The following is a 20,187-nucleotide window of genomic DNA, read 5'->3' as shown; positions in this document are numbered from 1 at the left end:
CAACAGATATATAGAAAACGGCCAGAAGTGGCGTTGTGGCTCAAGTGGCAAAGTGCTAGCCTTGAGCAAAAAGAAGCCAGGGACAGTGCAAGCCCCAGGAGTGGCCAAAAAAAAAAGTCTCATGGTCTTTCCTGCCTGGACTGGCTTTGAACTGTGATCCTCATATCTCAGCCTCCAGAATAGCTAGAATTACAGGTGAGTCACCAGCACCCAGTCCCTTGTAAGTTTTAAGGTAAAATGTCCATAAGGAAACTTATGCTAACCACTTGTGAAGTGAGAGGCACCCTGGTCTTCAAGACCCTTTCATACTGCAGAACTGGAACTATACACATTAAACTTTTCCCATGCCTGTCTTCCTGGCCTCTGGCAATCACTGTGCTGCTATTTACTCTGTATGAATCTAACTACACTAAAGGTAGAGTAGAGTCAAACTGTGGTTGTCCTTCTGTGATTGGTTTAATTTGCCATAATGTTCTCAGCATTCATCCAGGCAGGAGCATGAGTCTGAATCTCCTTCCTTCTTAAGGCTGCCAAATTTGATTCTATTGAATGGGAAGGATGAGAAGGCTCTTTACCAGGGAAAAGGACCCGCCCACCTCTTCTATCATTGCACTAAGTCCTAAGGGCCCACCTTTTACGGAATTAGCATCCCCTCCTCTACCCAATGCCATGTCTCAAGTCACAGCAGTCACTCCCAAATACCAAGCAGCACTCCTCCTGGGCCCCAGGAGGCTTCCTGAGTCTAGGCTGCCCTAACTACCTGAACTCACTTTCAGTTCAATTAATGTCCTGCCACGGGACAAAATGTCAGGAGCCAAGATAATCTTGCCCATGTCCCCCTGGCTGAAGTTGTTTTTTGCAATGTCTGGCCTCCAGTGTTGATGGTGACCCTCAAACTGTGAACCTCAGAGCCACAGCCCTCAGTGGCTATGGGCAGCTGCCTGCTCCATGCACGGGAAGCCCATTTCCAAATGACACACTCCTCTGGTGCTCCTCCCGGAAGGAATTACTTTGCCCCCACTCCCGGCAGCTGGTTCAAACCTAGGAATGTCTTCTCCCCTACTATTCTGAGGCAAGCTCTGCCCTGGACACAACGACCACCCCAGGTCCCCACATCAGGATAGGACAGAAACTTACACACTTGACTAAGCAGTTCGGTTATCCAACTAATCACCGTGGTTCCCATCAACTGAACGGCTTCACTGCACATCTAAGACTTTAGAAGATAACATCCTTTATTTGGCTCCTTTTCTAGATGGCTCTGGTTCTCTCCCCTATCACCTGATTACACATCATCCATTCTCGGGTAACCCATGGCATTCTTTATCACAGCTCCGGCCCGGGGTCCCTCTGAAGCCTCCGGGAGCCTGCAGGAATCCAGCTGCCACTGTATCTGCAGGTGGCAGCCCGCAGGCCCTGGTGACGCCATGGAGACCTGGGTCAGGCACTTCCTCCCAGAGCTGCTGCTGCTTAAACTCTGTGGTAAAATCTGTTTATGTTCTCCTATGCCACTTTAGCTTTCACACTATGCTTTGAAAAGACCTTGCATCAGTGAAAATACATTTCCCTGAATAATTTTGTACTTTTCTTTCTTTCCCTTCTAGTATTATTTCTGTACCAGTACAGGGGCTTGAACTCTTGTTGGCTTATTCATGGCTGGTGTGCTACCACTTGAGCCATGTCTCTAGTCTGGCATTTTTACTGGTTAATTGTGGAATTTACCACCCAGGCTGGTTTCAAATTATGATCCATGAATCTTAGCTTCCTGAATAGCTAGGGTTGCAGGTGTGGGCCCTGGCACCCAACTCTAGAAGTGAGGTAGAGAGCGAACTCCAATAGGCATCTATTTATTAAATAATCCATCTTTTCCCCACTTAAAACACTGACCATACAGGAAACTCTTATGTGCCTGGGTGTTTCTGGTGCCCCACTGAGAGACAGGAATGTCACACTGAGTCCAGGACCTTGGGGTATCTGGAGGGACCAGGGCCTCTTACTGCACTGGTGCTGAAACCAGCCTATCACAATCGCCACGGGAGCTGTCTGGGGACTCTCCTTGAGCGGCAGACCTGAATTCCAGAAGCAACAAAGCTCGCTGCACTTGCACTGAAGTTATGGGCTGGCTTTGGGGAGAGCCACGATCTCAGTTGGAACACAGACAGCACTAGGCAACTTACAGGGTGTTCAGCTGCTGTAAGCATTTTGGGAGGCAGCTCTACTGGGTACAAAGAGTGGCAGGGGTGGCCTCCCAGCACCATTAGGAGGGCCAGGCGCCACTGCTGGCAGCACGCCCCTGGCCACTCTGACTCTGGTGGCCTGGGAGGTGGGAAGTGGTAGCATGCCACTGCCCGCCTGCTTCTGACGGATCTTTATTTCGATTAGGATGTTCCTGTCTACTCAAGAGTCTTCATGAGGGATGGGTTTCAGGTTTTACTAAGCGTCTCTTCAGATCTCTAGTATTCTCTATTAACTGAAGCTGAAGGAGAGGCTTGTGAGTAGTCTCCACAGTCTCACCTGCCACGTCTGACTGCCACTGGGCCTGGGGAGGCTTCAAGGCCAGGCTGCGGACAGCGGGGGGAGAGTCATAGGGCGACCCTCATGTTGGGACAGCCAGGCTGCGGACGGCCAGGCTGTGGATAGTGTGGGGACTGGGGGGGGGGGGGGACAGCCAGGCTGTGGACAGCGTGGGGATGGCATGACAGCCAGGCTGTGGACAGCGTGGGGATGGCGCGACAGCCAGGCTGTGGACAGCGTGGGGATGGCGCGACAGCCAGGCTGTGGACAGACTGTGTGGCAGCCCACACGGTGGGGGGGGGGGGAGACACGGGTCGTGAAGGTTCACTTTCTTGCCATGACTGAAGCCCCGTGGAGAAGGGGCTTAGGGGCAGTGTGCGTGAGGTAAAGGGAACACCACTGCACAAACCAACAGGCAGCCCAGGTGCCTGACTGGAAACGGGGGATGAGTACCTGGTGTGGCCTCTGACCCCTGGCCGTGGGTATCTAGACCGTCTCGGCAGGCCCACGCCAGAGCACGCAGGCCCAATGGCAGCCATCACAGAAGCAGAGGCTACTGGGCCCTTAGGAAAAGAGGGATTCCTACTCCTTCCCCACCGCTACAGGGGTCACAGTGCCCCCTGCTCTTCTGTCAACAGGGCCCCAGGAGCTAGCTCTCACTGTCGTCACCTGTGCCTTCCTGACCTGACAGCCCAGACCTCTGAATCCCATTCTGGGAAAGGCTGGGCACCTGGGCCTTGCCCACCTGGGCAGCCTCTCCAGCACAAAAGCAGAGTTTGGCACAGCCCACCCTGCCCAGCACCTCCTTTCTGCATGTCACTGGTGTCGGCCCTTCCTGCCCCAAACACAGAAGCAATACACAGCAAATGAGGTCGGAGCCCAGTCTGTCAGTGCTGGGGTGGAGCCCAGTGCTGTCCAACCCAGTCTCTGGGGAGCAACTTGTGGGACCAGGCGCTAACCCAGGCGAAGGCGGAAGGTGGCAACCTCCATGGGCTCCACGTACACGTCTGTGCTGTTGGACGGGGCGGCCAGTGGGTACAGCAGCGTCAGAGAGGTTGGCTGGAGGAAGCGCACGTCTAGGCCATGGAAGAGGGCCCCCAGGTCTACCTGTGGGAACAGGCAGGCATGGTGGGGCTCGGCACTGGACAGCTTGCATCATCTACATAAACTGTTACCTCTACAGGCCAGGAACTGCCAGCGGGCCTCTTAAAGGAAGCACATAGGCTCTGAGGACTGTATTTCTGGAGCTTCCTATGAATTGTGTTCAGTCTCTCCTCAGAGCACAAGTTCTTAGGCTCCGCACCTCAGTAATGGAGAACGTGTGAACTGTTCCCTCTCCTTCCAACAGCTGGGGAGGCTTGGGCCTCTGCAGAAGGCCTGCTCAGCCTCCCAGCCTCCCTCAGGGGCTCCCCACCATGCACTGAACCGGCTCACCTTGCCTTGGCTTGTAGTACAGTTGAAGCCCAAGTTCTTGGCCTCGAGGCCGCAGTCAAAGCCCTTGCGGTGTAGGATGAGAGCCGCATCCTCTGATGGCAAGGAGTCCTCCTGGGAGACGAGGGCAGGCCATGAAGGCAGAGGCCCTGCGGGTGAGGGTGGGGGTGGGGGTGGGAGGCGAGGGCGAGGGCAGGGCTGAGGCCCAGGCAGCATGGCTCACCTCAGCAGAGAGCATGCGCAGGTTGAGCAGGTGGAAGTCGCAGGGCAGAGTGTAGGCCAGAGGACGGAAGGGATGCAGAGCTGAGCCAGAGCCCCGACTCCCCGCCACAGGCAGAGCGAGCACCGGGGTGTTGAGGTACGCGGAGGTCAGGTGGCTGAGGAGGGATGGGTAGCTGGTAGAGTGCTCGTATCGGACCTGCAAGGGGGGCGGGGGGAGGGGCAGAGCCAGGTGAGGCACAGGCTGGCTACCGCAGCCCAGCCCTCGTGTGTGGCCACTTCCCATGGCAGTCACCTAAGAGAGGCAAAGGAGGCTGTTCCGTCACACCTTTGGTGTTTGTCGGTCGTTGGGCTTGGACTCAGGGCCTGGGCACTGTCCCTGAGCTGAGTGAGCTCTTTTGCTCAAGGCTAGTCCTCTACCACTTTAAGCCACACAATGCCACTTCTGGTTTACAGGTGGCTAATTGGAGAAAAGAGTCTCACAGAGGGCCAGGCACCAGTGGCTCACACCTGTCATCCTAGCTACTCAGCTACTGAGACTTGAGCATCATGGTTCGAAACCAGCCTGGGCAGGAAAATCTGTAAAGACTCTCATCTCCAATAAACTACTCAAAAAAGGCCAGAGTGGCACTGTGGTACAGTTCAAGTGGTAGAGAGCTAGCCTTGAGTACCAAGAGGCCCAGAGAGAGATGGGGCTGGGAATATGGCCTAGTGGTAAAGTGCTCACCTTGTATACATGAAGCCTTGGGTTCAATCCCCAGCACCACATACATAGAAAAAGCCAAAAGGGGCACTGTGGCTCAAGAGGTTGAGTGCTAGCCTTGAGCAAAAAGAAGCCAGGGACAGTGCTCAGGCTGAGTTCAAGCCCAGGACTGGCAAAAAAAAAACAAAACAAACAAAGAGACCCAGAGTTTAAGCCCCAGGACCAGCAAAAAAAAAAAAAAAAAAAAAAAAAAAGTATCACGGATGATGCCCATGCCCAGGCTGGCTTTCAACCGTGATCTTCAGATCACTGTCTCCTGGGTAGCTGGGATTACAGATGTGAGCCACAGGTGCCCAGATGCATCTTTTTTTTTTTTTTTTGCCAGTCGTGGGGCTTGAGCTCAGGACCTGGGCACTGTCCCTGGCTTCTTTGTGCTCAAGGCTAGCACTCTGCCACTTGAGCAACAGTGCCACTTCTGGCTTTTTCTATATATGTGGTGCTGAGGAATCAAATCCAGTGCTTCATGTATAGGAGGCAAGCACTCTTGCCACTAGGCCTTATTCCCAGCCCTGCATCTTTTTTTTTTAAAGACAAGGTCTGCCTATGTAGCCCATGATGGCCTTGAACTCTTGGCTCTCTTGCCTCACACCTGCACAGCTGGGGTTTTAGGCATGCACCACCTCTCCTGGCTAGGCCAATTCATGTCTATTTCGTTTTTCTGTTACTGGCACCACCTCCTCCTGGAGACCCGGCCTCACTTCCTCTACCTCCATCTCCAGGCCCAGCCAGTGGCACCCAGAGCGCTCCGCCTGCCTGACACCTGCTCCAGGATGCTCCACTCATTGGAACAGACCCCAGCCCTCCCCACAGGGCGGTCCTGTCACCACAGGTGGCACCCACTTCCCTCTCTACACAGGTGTGAGCCATGGACACCTGCGGCAGCTTTGGCTACAGAGACAGCATGCGCACAGATCTACCATGTCATTTGCCCCTTACCTCTTCCCTCCTGGCCATGTGAGGGGCTTGGCAAATGCAGATGGCCCCTACCACAGCCTAGGAATGAAGCCCTGCTCTGTCCTCCGCAGGCTCCCAGCTACAGTCCCACAACCCTAGGCCACCCTCAGCACAGAGCTCTGGCTCCCGGGGCCTTGGCCCGGATTTTACCTCACTGCCCACGGTTCGCCGTTCCAACAGGAGGCGGAAGTGGTTGCAGGTTATCTTGTTGTCCTTCAGCCCTTGGCCGAGGCCCCGGTTGTCATCCTGCATTAGCCGCCGGTCCAAGATTACCTCCAGCTGGCCTGCGAGAGCCGACAGTGAGCCCCCAGCTGCCATAAGCAGACCCTAGCTTGGGAGGAGGAGGCCTCCCATGGGCCCTCGGGAGGGGCCTGGGGAGCTGGTCAGCTCAGTCACCAGGGACCCCTAGAGCTGGGAGGGCGAATGTGGGGCTGTCCTGGGCCCTTCTGCCAAGAAGAAATGGGACAGTCAGGACACGCTGATCCCAGGGCTCACTGCTGGACTCAAGAGCAGGGTTCAGGCCCAGGGCCTGGCAGACACAGAAGTGAGTGAGCTGGATACTAGTGGCTTATACCTATAATCCTAACTACTCAAGATGCTGAGATCTGGGGATCGTGGTTCAAATCTAACCCAGGCCCAATTAACCACCAAAGAGCCACAAGTGGAGCTGTGATGTAAGTGATAGCGCACTAGCCTTGAGCACAAAAGCTCAGGAAGAGCACCCAGGCCTTGAGTTCAAGCCCCAGGACAAGCACAAAAGGAACAGAAAAGGAAAGGAAAGAGAGGCAGCAGATAGAAACCATAACAAGCAGCTGCGTCACCGCGGTCTCCCTCCCTGGGGCACTGGCGGTGACTGAATGCGCGCTCTCTGTGCTGCCTCTGTGTGAGGTCAGGCCAGGCAGAGGTTCTGATGCCTCTGGGCTGCCGGGGAACAAGGGTCAAGACATGGGGAAGGGTGGCTGCGACCCTACAGCTGCCGGGCTGAACATCCTTGGCTCTCTCGCAGGTTCCCTGCCATTACTTGACTTCTGTCCTGTCTCAGTGCCAAGAACAAGGACAATGTCACCCCAAATCCTAAGGTAATCCCCTTGTAAGAAAACAACCACTTAATACAGTGCATCAAGGGAACAGAGGGAGGTGCTAGGCAGGGTGCTGCCCGCACGCAGGAGCCACAGAGCTCCGCTGCAGACACAGGCTTTCAGTCCCACGTTGACACTCGACCCTTCCCCAAGCAGGGAGGGGTGAGGCTGGAGAGAGGAGACAAGATGGCAGTGGGGGGCTGGGGGGCACTGTAGATTTCCACTCACCGTCACCAAGGCTGGAGACGCCCAGGGCCTGGGCAGTGTGCAGCGTGAGGCGCTTCTGGGCGTCCTGGATGTAGGCCATGACCGGCATGGGGTAGAAATTGGCCTGCAGGGGCAGCTTCTTTAGGTACCGCCGGGGCTGTATCTATGGGGCAAGGCCAATGAACAGGTCAAGAGCATCTGGGTCCATTTAACCTTAATAGGTGCCCAGTCTGAATCCAGTCCTTTCTGCACCCTGGCCCTGTGCCTGTGATGCCCAGACCCGCCCAGGAGGCACCTGGAAGCCATTGAGGTCCGTGAAGAAGGCGCCTTGGCTTTTGATGTCCGTGTCGATGCGCAGGGCCAGCTCCTTGTTCACGTAGTCCCGGATGTCCACCAGGAAGGACACATCCAGTGACAGTCCCTCCACCCCTGGCACAGGCACAGGGGGAGTGAGGTGAGCTTAGCCTGAGGCTGCGCCGGGAGCCAGAGCTGAGCTAGGGGGGCTCTGCTCAACCTCTGCACCCCCAAGGGCACCCATCCCACATGAAACCTCCGGGACGGTGTGTGGACAGAGGGGACCTGTGGCACAGAGCCTGTGCCTCCTCCCGCCCGCAGGGCTCACCTGGCAGGTTGTAAATCCTGACAACCTGGCGAACATGCTCGTAGTATGTCACCACCTCTGAGAAGAAGGGGCCTTCAGTGACCCGCAGTACAGGGGGCTTCTTAGGGGTGTAGGGCTGGAGAAAGAGCAGGCGGGCCCTGAACCCAAGCACAGATGGCAGAGCGGGAGGGCCCGGCTGGCAAGGGAAGCTCCCCCCAGGGGCTCTGCTTGGAACCTGGGCAGAGTGGGCCCTTTAAAACCCTAAGTTTGAGCTGCAGTCCACCAACCCCCTTGGGGCAGCAAAGACAAAGCCCCCGGAGGCAGCAATCTCCTCCCACCGTCCGCTGGGTGTGGTGGGACATCTTCCACGTACCTTGGCCTCGCCATCCGGCAGGAAGAGGTAGGCCCCACTCTTGTCTTTGGACGTGCGGGTGCCATAGACGAGGAACTTCATGTCCAGCCGCTGTTCCTGCTCCTCATCCACCCTTCGGATGCTCTGTCAAAGAACACAGCCCTGACCCCTGGCCCCATACCAGCATGTCAGGCCTGCTCCCTGGAGGGCACAAACTCATTTCCCCAAGGTGCCAAAACCAGTGCCAAACCTTGTCCTTCAAGGCCCATATGTTGAGGGCTTGTTCCCAGAGGGGGCCGGCCCTACTGGGAGGTGGTGGAGATTCTTCAGTAGAGTCGGGGCCTAGAAGAGGCGGGGCCTAGAAGAGGCGGGGCTAGTGGGGTGGAGCTGGTGGGCTTGGCCTAGTGGAGGTGGAGCTGGTGGAAGGCGGGGCTAGCAGAGGCAGGGCCAAGCAGAGGCACATCTAGTGGACTCAGGGTACTGAGGCTTGAACTCAGGGACTTGCAATTGCTAGGCAGGGGCTCTAGCACTTAAGCCACACACCCGGAGCCCTAGTGGGAGGTCTCAGGCCGTCTAGAGGCACATCTTTGAAAAGTGGACAGAACCCCATCGCTTCCTCTCTCTTGTACCCTCTTTTGTATCCTAGCTATGAGGGGCTTTGCTTCACAGCCCCAAAATAATGGGTCTGCTTGATCATGGCCTGAAACTTGCAAAACTCTGAGCCAAAATAAATCTTTTCCCTTTGTCAGATGATAAACTCAGGCATCTGGAATAGTGACAGGAAGCTAACACAGCAGCTTCGTCACACTGCTGGCATGAAGCCGAGTTGGCCCACACCCCGGGCACTGTCAGTTCTACACAACCCACTAGTGCGTGTGTCCTGCCCAGCCATGGCCCCTGGCCCTCCCCCAGTGCTCCTGGCCCTTTACCTTGAGGAGCCCGGTGAGGCCTGAGAACCAGACCTGCATGTAGTGGTTGCTGATGGCAAAGTCACTGGGGCTCGAGTCCGTGACACGGAGGGGAAACGCATCGTGCCGGCTGACAGCCAGCTTCAGGCCTTGCAGGTACACATGCACGGAGGAAGGCAGTGTGTGCGGCCCATCTGGGCCCAGCTGCAGCTGCAGCACGCCCAGGCCCAGGGCTGGCAGGCGCATGGGCACAGACACCTGTAAGCACCGGGGGGGAGGGGGGAGGAGGAGAGAAGGGGAGGTGAGGAGGAGGGGTAGGGAGTAGATGCTTGAGACAAGCCCAACTACACTCCCAGCTTGGGGTTCTGGTCCTGAGATACTGGCTCGCTAGCTGAGAGCTGAGCAAGCCCCTGCCCCACCTGCTCCCTCCTCCAAAAGCACCCTTCCTGCTTGGCAGACTGCATCAGACTAAGTGATGCCTGAAAAGCCACGGAGGGGCTCCCACACGCTAGGCTTTCAATCAAGTAGCGTGGTGTTGCACACCCATCATTCCAGCGCTCAGGAGCATCGCAAGTTTAAGGCCAGCCTGGCTACGTAGGGAGTTTAAGATCACCTGTGCTTACACATCAAGACCCAGTCTCAAAACAAACAACAAAAGATTGAAAAGCTGGATATAATGGCTCACCCATGTAATCCTAGTTACTTGGGAGGCTGAGATTGGGAGGATCATGGTTTGAGGCCAGCCCAGGCAAAAAGTTCATGAGACTCCATCTCAACAGAAGCTGGACATGGTGGTATGTGCCTGTCATCCCAGCTATGGTGGAAAGCATAAATACGAGGATCATATCCCAAGTGAAAAGCAAGACCCTACCTCAAAAATAAGCAGAGCAAAAAAGGCCAGAGGCGTGGCTCAAGGAATAGAACGCCTGCCTAGCAAGCATGGAGCCCTGAGTTTAAACTCCAGAACTGCCCCGCCCCCACACCCCCAAGAAGCAAGCTCTCAGTAAATATTTGCAATGCTGTAGGGTATTCCTATAGTCTCAGCTAGTGGGAAGCTGAGGCAGGAAGATCACTTGTCCCTAGGGTTCAGGCCAGCCCGAGCAACATAAAAGACCTATCTCACACACACAAATGGTTGTTACTGAACTGTCACTGTTGCTGCCGTCCGAACCTTCACCTTCTCTTCCAATCCAAGCCTGCCCTGCCCTGGGGGCAGCCCTTCCCCACCTGCTCTCCCCGGAACCTGGGGGGCAGTGGGAAGCCCAGGAAGAGCCATGGACAAGGGCAGAGGCCCACCTGGTAGACGTCCGGGACCATGTCGGTGGCGGAGCTCCAGTGTGCGCTGATCTGTGCGGCCAGCGGCTGGCCCTCCTCCGTCAGGACCCGCACCCGGGGGGAGTCCACCAGCACGGACACGATGCTGAGCCGCTCCTGCTCCAGGGGGTTAAACAGCACCACGAACCTGTGGGTGGAAGCTGGGCTGACCCAGGCACTGCGTGGGGGCAGCGGGCAGGCGCAGCCACTGGGACGGGCTCTGCAGGGCCGGCAAGTGTGGGGACAGGGGCACGCGGGGAGCCCGTGTGGCTCACCTGGGGGAGGAGCCCAGCTGGACCACAGTGCGCTCAGGCAGGGCATCGTGACTTAGGCGGGTGTCGTCCTGGGGCGAAGTGGGCAAGAAGGAGGGGACCGTGAGGGGCTGAGCCTCCTCCACCCCACTGTTCTGGAGGCAACCCACTACTGCCCTGTGGACTCTCCCACGCAGGAAGAACCATTGCTCTCTGGATGGCACGGCACCCACCATTTGGAGGAAGGGCGCCTCCAGGTCCACGTGGTACGTGTCCTTGTCAGCCAGCACTAGGTAGTGAGCGGCGTTCATGATGACCTGCTTCAGGCTGACCAGGGAGCGCAGCAGCCTGCAGTGGGGAGGAGAGGGGGCGTGGGGATATAGCATTGGGGGGGGGGGCTCCACCAGGCCGGTAGGCCTACCCTCTGCTGGTGACAGGGAGCTCATACCTGACCCCATAGTCCACCACCACCGCTTCCTTGGCAGTGCCGGTGATGGCATCATGGTGCTGGAAGAGTCCTAGGGTGCGTCGCGCTTCCGTCAGGAGGGTGAAATCGGAGAGTGGGTACCTCCCGGCCTGCCCAGCGCGGCGGACATGAGCCACAGCCAGGCTGTAAAGAATCTCTGCCCCCCTGCCCGGAGAGGCAAGTCAGTGGCCACCCGGGCCCCCCACGCTGGGCAGGGCCTCCCTCTGCATTCCCGTGGCCTGGGCTTTCTGAGGAGTTTCATGAGCTCCATGTAAGATGGGGACTACCCTGTGGGGCATACTGTGTGTGTGAGGGGGGCCCCCCCTGTGGGATGCACGGTGTGTGTGAAGGGGGCTCCCCTGAGGGGTACACGGTGCGGGGTGGACCAGGGGCTTCACTCTGGCAGGAAAGCAAAGGGCCTTACCGCAGGTGGCTTTCCAGGACACGGTCCAAGCTCTTGTAGAAAGGCCGAGAAGTGTAATAGCCCGTCCAGTAGTGGTCCTCTCGGTCAGCATAGGAGAAGAAATCGCCGCTCAGCGTGGGGAAGTCGGGTGGCCGGGCCCCGGGCTCCACGCCCGTCCTCTTGTAGAGCGCATCGAAATACTCAGAGAGGGTGCCGAACTGAGCCTGTGGGACCCGCGCCCAGTCCCGTCAGTGCCAGCCTCCGGGGGGGGGGGGGGTCTGGCCAGCAGTGCTGGGGCAGGACAGAGAAGGGACCTCACAGAAGCGGGCCGGGGAGGGGACGCTGCCCCACACCCGCACACCTGTACATGCAGCTCGGGCTTGCTGTTGAGAAAGTCGAAGAGGCGCTGGTAGTTGAGGAACTGCGCGTCCCACTCCTGGGGCTTGTCGTAGCGGAAGTCGTCACCCAGGGGCACCAGCAGCACCTTGCTGCGGAACAGCCGGGACTTCTTCCGGTACTGGTCCAGCAGCAGCGCTGCCCTGCGCAGGGAAAGACCCGGCCCGGTGAGGCCCAGGGCTGGCGATGGCCCAGGGGGGCTGGCCCAGGTCAACCCCTCGGCCTCCCCAGAGCAGAGCTGCCGGGCTGCAGGGGGTGGAGCCCTCATCCTCTTGTGTCCAGCTACACCAACAGCGCCTGTCCAACTTCTACCTGGCAGGGCAGAGTGGGTCGTCCCCTCATCCCTCTCACAGCCCCATCCATTCCTCCTCCTCCACCTGTGGGTGGCCCAAGGTGGGGCGGACTGCCAAGGGGAGACAGAGTCCCCAGCCACGCACAGTCACGGGGCAGCATAGCTGGAGCAGCCAGTTGCCATGTTTTCCTGGGTCGCTCAGGTCCTCTCTACCTCCTGAACTCACGTTCTACTTGTGTCTTGTCACAAAATGACAGATCGACTCTGGGGCCCTGAGCTTTAGAGAGCACTCTACCAGAGAGCTAGCCCCGGGCCCCCACGTTCTGTCTTCTGAAGCTAAGACTGGAAGCCTGAGCTTCCACCTCATAAATCCTGTGAAGCGCCAGCTCCATCCTGCCCAGCCTCGAGCAAGGAGCACAGAGCTGAGCTACACAACCAAGGCTCAGGCCAGGGACATGGCTCAGGTGGCAAAGTGACAGACTAGCGAGTGTGGGGCCCTGAGTTCAAATCCCAGGATCGACAAAACACACACACACACACACACACACATATTCCAGACACCAGGACCAGGACTGAGTGACTTTGAGATTACGTGACTACGTAATCTCTCAGCATTTAGAACAGTGCCTGACATATGGTAGAAAAGACACGGGAATATGAGCTCACTTTTTCATATATTTTCTGGAGCTCCATGGTTCATCACTAGCAGCTCCTTCTTTTTTTTTTGCGCCAGTCCTGGGCCTTATACTCAGGGCCTGAGCACTGTCCCTGGCTGCTTTTTGGTCAAGGCTAGAACTCTTCCACTTGAACCACAGTGCCACTTACGGCTTTTTCGGTGTATGTGGTGCTAAGGAATCGAAACCAGGGCTTCATGTGTACGAGGCAAGCACTTTACCATTAGGCCATACTCCCAGCCCATCTAGTCCTTTTTTTGCTTTTATTTTGTTGTTGGTCATGAGGCTTGAACTTGGGGGACCTGGGCACTATTCCTGAGCATTTTTGCTCAAGACTAGTACCCTACCACCTTGAGTCACAGCTCCACTTGCATTTTTTTTTTTTTTTGGAATTGCAAATAAGCATCTCACAGGGACTTTTGTGCCTAGGTTGTCTCTGAAACTCAATCCTCAGCCTCCAGAGCAGCTAGGATTACAGGCATGAGCACAGGTGCCTAGCTCCCTTTCTGCTTTTAAATCAACCTATTAAGTGGTGTGTCTGGATTTGCGCTCGCCAGCTCCCACTCTCTCGTGTGGCTCAGAGACCGTGTTCACAGCAGGAAACGCAGGCCTCCTCATGCTGGCTGTTCTGAGCTGGGTAGGATTAAGTTACAATGGCAGCTTTTGGAATAATCCATGTCACTTAGCCTCAGGTTCTTATCTGCAATGGGCATTTGTATTTCTAGAAACAAAGGGTCATTTTTCTCCTTCTCATCACGTGTTCCACTGCTTGGATGCCATAGAAACCAGGCCTTGTGACGCAAAAACCAGTCCAGCCCGCTAAGATTTTTTTTTTTCTTTCCCAGTGCCACTAGTAGGTCTTGAACTCAAGACCTCCAGATCTTGCTCAGCTTTTTCACTCAAGGCTGGTACTCTCTCTACCACCTGAGCCACATCTCCATTTCTGGCTTTTTGGTGGTTAATTGGAAATAAGTCTCTGTGACTTTTCTACCTAGGCTGGGTTTGAACCATGTTCCTCAGATCTCAGCTTCCCGAGGAGCTATTATTACAGGCATGAGCCACTGGCACAGTCTAATTGGTTGTATTTTTTAAGTTCTCGGGTGCTGGTTTTAGCCTGTGACGTCTGCGTGGCAGGCTGTGCGGCAGGGCCGCACACCTCCCATGAGTCTGAGCAGGATCCTGACCATGGAGGCTGAGGATACAGCTGGCGGGAGGGGCCAAGTCACAGCACCAGAGCCAAGTCGGAGCCCAAAGCTGATGGCTGTCAGCTGGCTCTGGCAGTTTGGTAGGACACCAGGAAATGCCCACAGCGGGGAAATGAGAGCCGGGAGCAGGGGCTCCTTAGTGTCAGTTCTGTTTTCCAGGGAGACACGGAAGAGCCACTGCCGCCGCTGAGGCCCTGCACTCACTCAGCACCTGCGCTCACCCTGCTTTGCTGTGCAGCTAGTGTCCATGTGGCGCCACCCACCCAGAGGCCAGGACGCCTGACTCCTCAGGGGAGGGAGACCACTGCGTGTGCCCAGGCAAGGGCCAGAGGCGGATACCTGTCTGCCACATTGGCCTCCGTGATGGCCCGGGGCGGGACCTTCCACGGGCAGTTGATGCGGCCCCCAGGCAGGCGTTTGAAGTCAAACTGGCAGCAGATCTTGGGGTCGGGGCCGCAGGTGTGAGGGACGTCGTAGCTGTAGAAGGGCATCATGTGGCACAGGATGTCTGTGCTGGAGTCGGAGTCTACAGAAGACACAACAGGACTCAGCCACCGTGAGCAGCCTTGGGAGCTGGGCACGGGGACATGTGGGCTAGGTCGCCACAGGCAATGGCAGTCCTGACAGAAGGCGGCACTGGCACTGAGAATGTGTGGGCTAGGGGACAGGATGCAGATCTCCTCACTGGAGATGCGCTCGGGGCTCCCCAGGACCCTGGAGTTGTAGTAGACTCTGCAGAAACTAGAGGTCAATCTGACCCCCTCCCCAATCAGGAGAAGAGGCACCCTGAAGTCAGGGTCCTTCTTTCAGTGCCCCTCCTGCTCCTCCTGGAGGGGCATGCTGCCCGGGGCCCCTCCTCTGCCAGCCTCACCCCATGTCTGCCTCCACATGAACTCCAGGCTGTGAGTGGCAGCAAAGTGCTTCTTGATGGCATAATGCACCCTCTGGATCAGCATGCTGGTCAGGTTGGCGCGGCGCAGCAGGTAAGGCATGGTGGAGCTGTGTCCAAAGGGGTCCACTGCCCAGCCAGAGCGTGGGGTTGCACCTGGGGCAGGATGCGGAAGCCAGCGGCCCTGAGCTCTCTGGCCTCTTCCAGGGTGGGACCCCAGCCCAGCCATGCGAGCCAGGGGACAGAGGCTATGGTACCAGCTCATGTTGGCCATCCTGCCAGGTCCCCTTACAGCACCATGCCACCGCACTCCAAACCAGCAGCGAGTTGGGACCTACCGAGGTTTCTCTCCAGCCACTGGTGCCCCTCGATGAGCTGGTCGATCAACGCGAAGTAGTGCGAGTTGGCCTCATCCGGCATCACCCAGCCTCCCGTGGCAATCTCCAGCTGCCCATTTCCCACCAGCCTGAAGGCAAGGCCTCACGATGAGGCTGGGCCAGGGCCACCCTGGGCCAGACCTCCCAACCCAGGACCGGGAGCACGAACACTGCCCCCCTCCTTCCTCTCCAGTCCACCACGACATGGTCCTGCCCTGCTTGGCACCCTGCTATACTCCCAGGAGAAAGGCCTCACGCTTCCTCTCCACCTCTGCTCAGACTACTTTGATTTGTCTCAATCAATACCAGTGACATTTGAGCCTCCACCCTCATCTCCCTGACTGCTCCGAGCCTCCTCCTGCCACCCCAGCCCCACCCAGCCCAGGGCACTGAAGCCAGCCCTGGCATGCCACCCTGACTGCTGCCCACCTTCGCACAGCGGCTCTCTTTTGGGCACTGATGTTGCCCCACCACTTGGCAAAAAAGGAGACTTCTGCCCAGAGGAAGCGCCGCCGGGGGTCCTCCTGTAGCTTGGACACCATGCCATTGAGAATGTGCTGTGTCTGCTCCGCGTAGTACTTGTCAAATGTCTTGATCCAGCCTGGGGAGCAAACACCAGTCTCCTGAGGACGCCCCCAGCTTCCTCAACTGCTCCTCCTGGGTTTGTGGTCAGGAGGCCCAGCCCCACACCCCACACCAGGCCCCTGGGCCCTCACCTGGGTCGTTGTGCGAGTGAGGCACCACAAACACCTGCAGGTCTTCGGCATCCCAGTCGCTGGGGCTGTAGGAGATGTCGAAGCCTTGCCTCCACACCCCGCCCTCCACGTTGTCATATGGCAGCTCCTCTGACACAGCCAGCATCTGCAGGGCAGGAAGGAAGCTCAGTGCCCGCCGGGCCGCCCCAGATCCCTGCCCAACACTGACTCTTACCTGCAGCTCTGGCTTCTGGCCCCTACCCCCCAGAGCAAACTGGCAGTCTTGGGGAGAGATGGAGAAGAAGCTGGGCCGTGCCTCTGGGAGCACCACCCAGGAGCCATTGGCTGTGTGGTAGGGCAGCAGGGCAGGTGGGCCCTCGGCGTTGGCCGTCAGCTCCAGCACAGAGTCCTTGATGTGGCTGATGATCTCATGGTTCTCCTCCAACAGCTGCTCCAGCTGCTCAATGCGGTTCTGCAGCACAGAAATCTGGCTCTGCCAAGAAACCAGAAAGCCATCAAGCCATAGCTGAAGCCACAGCAAGGCTCTGCGTGGCATCCACCACAGGGGCTGAATGCTCCTTCTCCCCAGCAGAAGCCAGAGCAGGAGCCTACAGGGACCACATGCTCTGTGCACATCGCTAATGAGGACTCAGATCTGTGCAGAATGTGGTATCTCTCTCTAGCTCCTGGATGGTGGCGATTATATCCCACATGCCTGTGCTCAGAATCTATCTGTGTTGCCTGTCCACAGTATGGCACTGAGAAAGACCCCAATAGAACTTACTGGGAAAGAATGCTACAATTGATTAGCAATGCCTGCCAAGAATTCAGGCCAGAATAGCAATGCACATAGCTGTTTCTTCTTCCTCCTTTTTATTTTGGCCAGTCCTGGGGCTTGAACTCAGAGCCTGAGCACTGTCCCTGGCTTCTTTGTGCACAAGGCTAGCACTCTACACTTGAATCACAGCGCCACTTCTGACTCTTTCTATATATGTGGTGCTGAGGAACAGAACCCAGGGCTTCATGTACGCAGGGCAAGCGTTCTACCACTAGGCCATATTTCCAGCCCCTCCGGCTTTCTTTTTGCCATTACTAGTTTCCAGTTCCTATTGGGGCTGGGGGTATAGCTCAGTGGTGGAACACGTGCCCCAGGTTCCATCTGCAATGTACTTCTTCCCCCCAAGAAAGCCAGAAAACATGAGTCTTAGAAAGGAATGCTCCTGGGCCGGGAATGTGGCTTAGAGGTAGATCGCTTGCCTAGCATGCATGAAACCCTGGGTTCGATTCCTCAGTACCACATAAACAGAAAAAGCCAGAAGTGGTGCTGTGGCTCAAGGGGTAGAGTGCTAGCCTTGAGCACAGAGGCTCAAGGACAGAGCCCAGGCTCAGGACCAGCCCTACCAAAAAAAAAAAGAAAAAGGAAAGAGGGCTGGGAATGTGACTTAGCAGTAGAGTGCTTGCCTTGCATGCATGAAGCCCTGGGTTCCATTCCTCAGTGCCACATAAACAGAAAGCCAGAAGTGGCGCTGTGGCTCTTGTGGTAGAGTGCTAGCCTTGAGCAAAACGAAGCCAGGGACAGTGCTCAGGCCCAGAGTTCAAGCCCCAGGACTGGCAAAAAAAGTAAAGAATGCTCCTGTCCTCGGCTGGCATGGCTCTCCAGGGGTAACAGCTTGAGTGCAGGAGACCTTACTCACTCACCCGGGGGAAGTTCCCACCATTCTGGTGTCGTGTGGGATCGTGTTGCACTCGATCCAGCATCAGGTACAGGGAGAACACAGCCACACAGAAGATAGCCGCCCCGCACACTGTCACCTGCTTTTTCAGCTTCATGCTGGCCCCACAGGCACCTGCCAAGGAGGACACCACCCTCAGTGAGAGCTGGCCTGTCGCCTTTGCACACAGTCCCTGCAGGGGCCTTCCCACCAAGCTCCAGTTCCCAAGGGCCGTTCCTGAGAAGCACCTGCGGGTCTGACTCCACTACAAAGCAAGCTCAAAGCACCAAACCCCAACACTAGCTGTGGACCCTTCCTGACCTGAAGACTGAAAGCACAAATAGGTATCTGGGGTTGGTGGGGCCAGTTCCTGGCCAGGAAATACAGGAAATAACACCCTCCTCCACTGCTGCTGGGAAGCCATCCAAGATAACAAGACCTAGCCCTGCCCACAGTTGAGATACACCAACTGCAACTAGTTTCCTGCAGCCCGCCCACTGGTCAGCCCATGTCCCTCCTGGTCACATGACTCTCTCAGATGGATACACTGGTCTCTATTTTGTTTGATTTGCAGAGACAGTGGCCAAAGGCTGGGAGGTCTTTGCCCTGTCCTCTTGATCCACAGTGGCTTTCAGCAGAAACAAAATCAGGCGCTGACCCTGTCTCAGCAAAAACACAGGTTTCTGGTGCTCAAATCTGCAATCCTACTCAGGAGGCTGAGACCTGGAGGACTGTGATTCAAAGCCATTGGAGGCAGAAAAGCCTGCTAGATTCCATCTGAATTCCATCTTAGATTCCAAGCAACCAGCTTGAGACCTAGAGCTCAAGCTCCAGTACCAATACAAAAAGGTAAAACAAAGCCGGGTAATGGTAGCATACGACTGTAATCCTGGCTACTCAAGGAGGCTGAGATTTGAGGATCACAGTTCAAAGCCAGCCTGAACAGGAAAGTCTGGGAGACTCTTAACACCAATTAGCCACTAGAAAATTGGATGAGGCTCAAAGTGGTAGAATGTGAGCCTTGAGCAGAAAAGCTCTGACAAAAAAGAAGGTTTTAAAAAAAATGGAAGAGGGAGAGGAGGGGAGAGAAAACAAGAGCCAGGCATTGGTGGCTCACACCTGTAACCCTAGCTACCCACAAGGCTGAGATCTGAGAATCATGGTGGAAGCAAGCTGAGGCAGGTCAGGCAGGAAACTGTGAGATTCTTATCTCCAATTAGCCACCAGAAAACAGGAAGTGGAGCTGTGGCTCAAAGTGGTAGAGCACTACTGGCCTTAAGCAAAAAAAGAGCTCAGGGACAGTGGACAGGCCCCTAGCTCAAGGCCCCTCCCCCCCAAAAAAAAGCAAACCAGCAAGACAGGTGTCGGTGGCTCGGGCCTGTAACCCTAGCTACTACTCAGGAGGCTGAGATCTGAGGACTGAGGTTCCAGGCCAACCAAGGCAGGAAAGTCCATGAGACTCTTAACCTCCTGTTAACTAACAAAAAGCCAAAAGTAGAACCTGTGGCTCAAGCTCAAGTGGCAGGGCGCCCAGGCCCCGAGTTCAAGCACGAGGCGGGCGGGCGGTGGGGGGGGGTACGCACGCGCAGTAAGATGCTCACGGTTCTAACCGCTGGTTGGTGCTGTCCGGCTCGGCAAGCGCTCCCTCCTGACCCTCCTGGCCCCGCAAAACTTGCCTCCAGCAGGCTGTGGCGTCCTCCGGTGACGCCGGCGGTCCGCAGGCTGCGCAGGGGCGGGCACCGCGGCTCGGGGGCTGGAGGCCGGGCGCAGGCTGCGGGGCCGGGGCGGGGGCCGGGCGGAGAGCTCAGCCACCCCCGCGCGGTGCCCTACTTATGGCGATCCCGCCGAGCCCCGCAGTATTTTTAGCCCTTGGAAGCTGGGCCTCGGCCAGAGGGGGTGGAGCTGGGCGCGGGAACGGATCACCCGAGGGCCGCACCTGCCGCCGGGTGTGCGAGCGGCCTAGCCCCGCACCCGAGAGGGGTGGGGGGGAGGACGCGTCTACGGCGGCCCAGGCCGGGCCTCCCACCTCGCGATCACGCAGCGCCACTCACGCTCCCCCGCCCCAGCCCGGCCCGGACTGGAGCCGCCTCCGCGCCCTCCCAACCCGTGAGCGTCCGTAGCCAGCCTCTGCGCAGCTCCGGGCCCCGCCGCCGACCTACCGCACCACTCATCCCCGGGCCCTGCGGCCCACGAGCCCTCAGCCCCGCAGGCCGGTGCCGAGCCCGCCCACCGGTCGCCCCCGGCACCGCGCTCCGCAGCCGCGCTCCCACGGGACCAGGGCCGCCAGCACGCTCGCCCCGCCCTCCGGCCACGCCCCTCGCCAGGGACACGCCCACCTCCCCGCCCCCGCTCTGTCAATCTCGGACGTCTGCGAGGCCTCAGTGCGCAGCCTCGGAAGCTGGGGTCGAGTTCAGAGCACGGCACCGTTCTGGCTTTTCCTGGAGCGGTCCCAACGATACCAGACAGTGGCATCTCAGCCCCCCAC

At 57.4% G+C, this 20,187-nt stretch overlaps 1 protein-coding gene across 4 annotated transcripts; it reads right to left on the bottom strand.

Moving 5' to 3' along the window:
- Nucleotides 1-1,831: 1,831 nt before the first annotated feature.
- Nucleotides 1,832-19,954, bottom strand: Man2a2 (mannosidase alpha class 2A member 2). 4 transcript variants are annotated; one of them, XM_048330002.1, is made up of 23 exons: nt 19,867-19,954; nt 17,689-17,837; nt 16,226-16,483; nt 16,012-16,156; nt 15,725-15,896; nt 15,257-15,384; nt 14,901-15,074; nt 14,369-14,555; nt 11,824-12,001; nt 11,484-11,686; nt 11,042-11,224; nt 10,827-10,941; nt 10,618-10,685; nt 10,325-10,490; nt 9,050-9,286; nt 8,142-8,264; nt 7,790-7,904; nt 7,463-7,596; nt 7,189-7,330; nt 6,032-6,165; nt 4,169-4,363; nt 3,949-4,059; nt 1,832-3,621 (listed from the first exon to the last, which is right to left on the bottom strand). In XM_048330002.1, exons 1-23 carry the CDS (start codon nt 19,871-19,873, stop codon nt 3,469-3,471), a joined length of 3,477 nt encoding a protein of 1,158 aa, XP_048185959.1. In that variant the 5' UTR covers nt 19,874-19,954; the 3' UTR covers nt 1,832-3,468. The 4 variants fall into 4 exon arrangements, with proteins under 4 accessions (XP_048185959.1, XP_048185958.1, XP_048185960.1 ...); XM_048330001.1 differs by lacking the exon at nt 19,867-19,954 and adding an exon at nt 19,750-19,768; XM_048330003.1 differs by lacking the exon at nt 19,867-19,954 and adding an exon at nt 19,304-19,724.
- Nucleotides 19,955-20,187: the final 233 nt, after the last annotated feature.

Source organism: Perognathus longimembris, chromosome 20 (assembly GCF_023159225.1).
Source record: "Perognathus longimembris pacificus isolate PPM17 chromosome 20, ASM2315922v1, whole genome shotgun sequence".
Classification (NCBI taxonomy): domain Eukaryota; kingdom Metazoa; phylum Chordata; class Mammalia; order Rodentia; family Heteromyidae; genus Perognathus; species Perognathus longimembris.
Note: the sequence above shows the minus strand (reverse complement) of the source record. Positions and strands in the feature narration are given on the sequence as shown.

Bases quoted from the DNA above. Each gene is read 5' to 3' on its own strand.
- Man2a2 (XM_048330002.1), bottom strand. The intron at 15,897-16,011 runs GTGAGGGCCCAG...TTTGCTCCCCAG, and splicing joins TCACTCGCACAACGACCCAG to GCTGGATCAAGACATTTGAC. The intron at 10,686-10,826 runs GTGGGTGCCGTG...ACTTCGCCCCAG, and splicing joins AGGCGCCCTTCCTCCAAATG to GACGACACCCGCCTAAGTCA.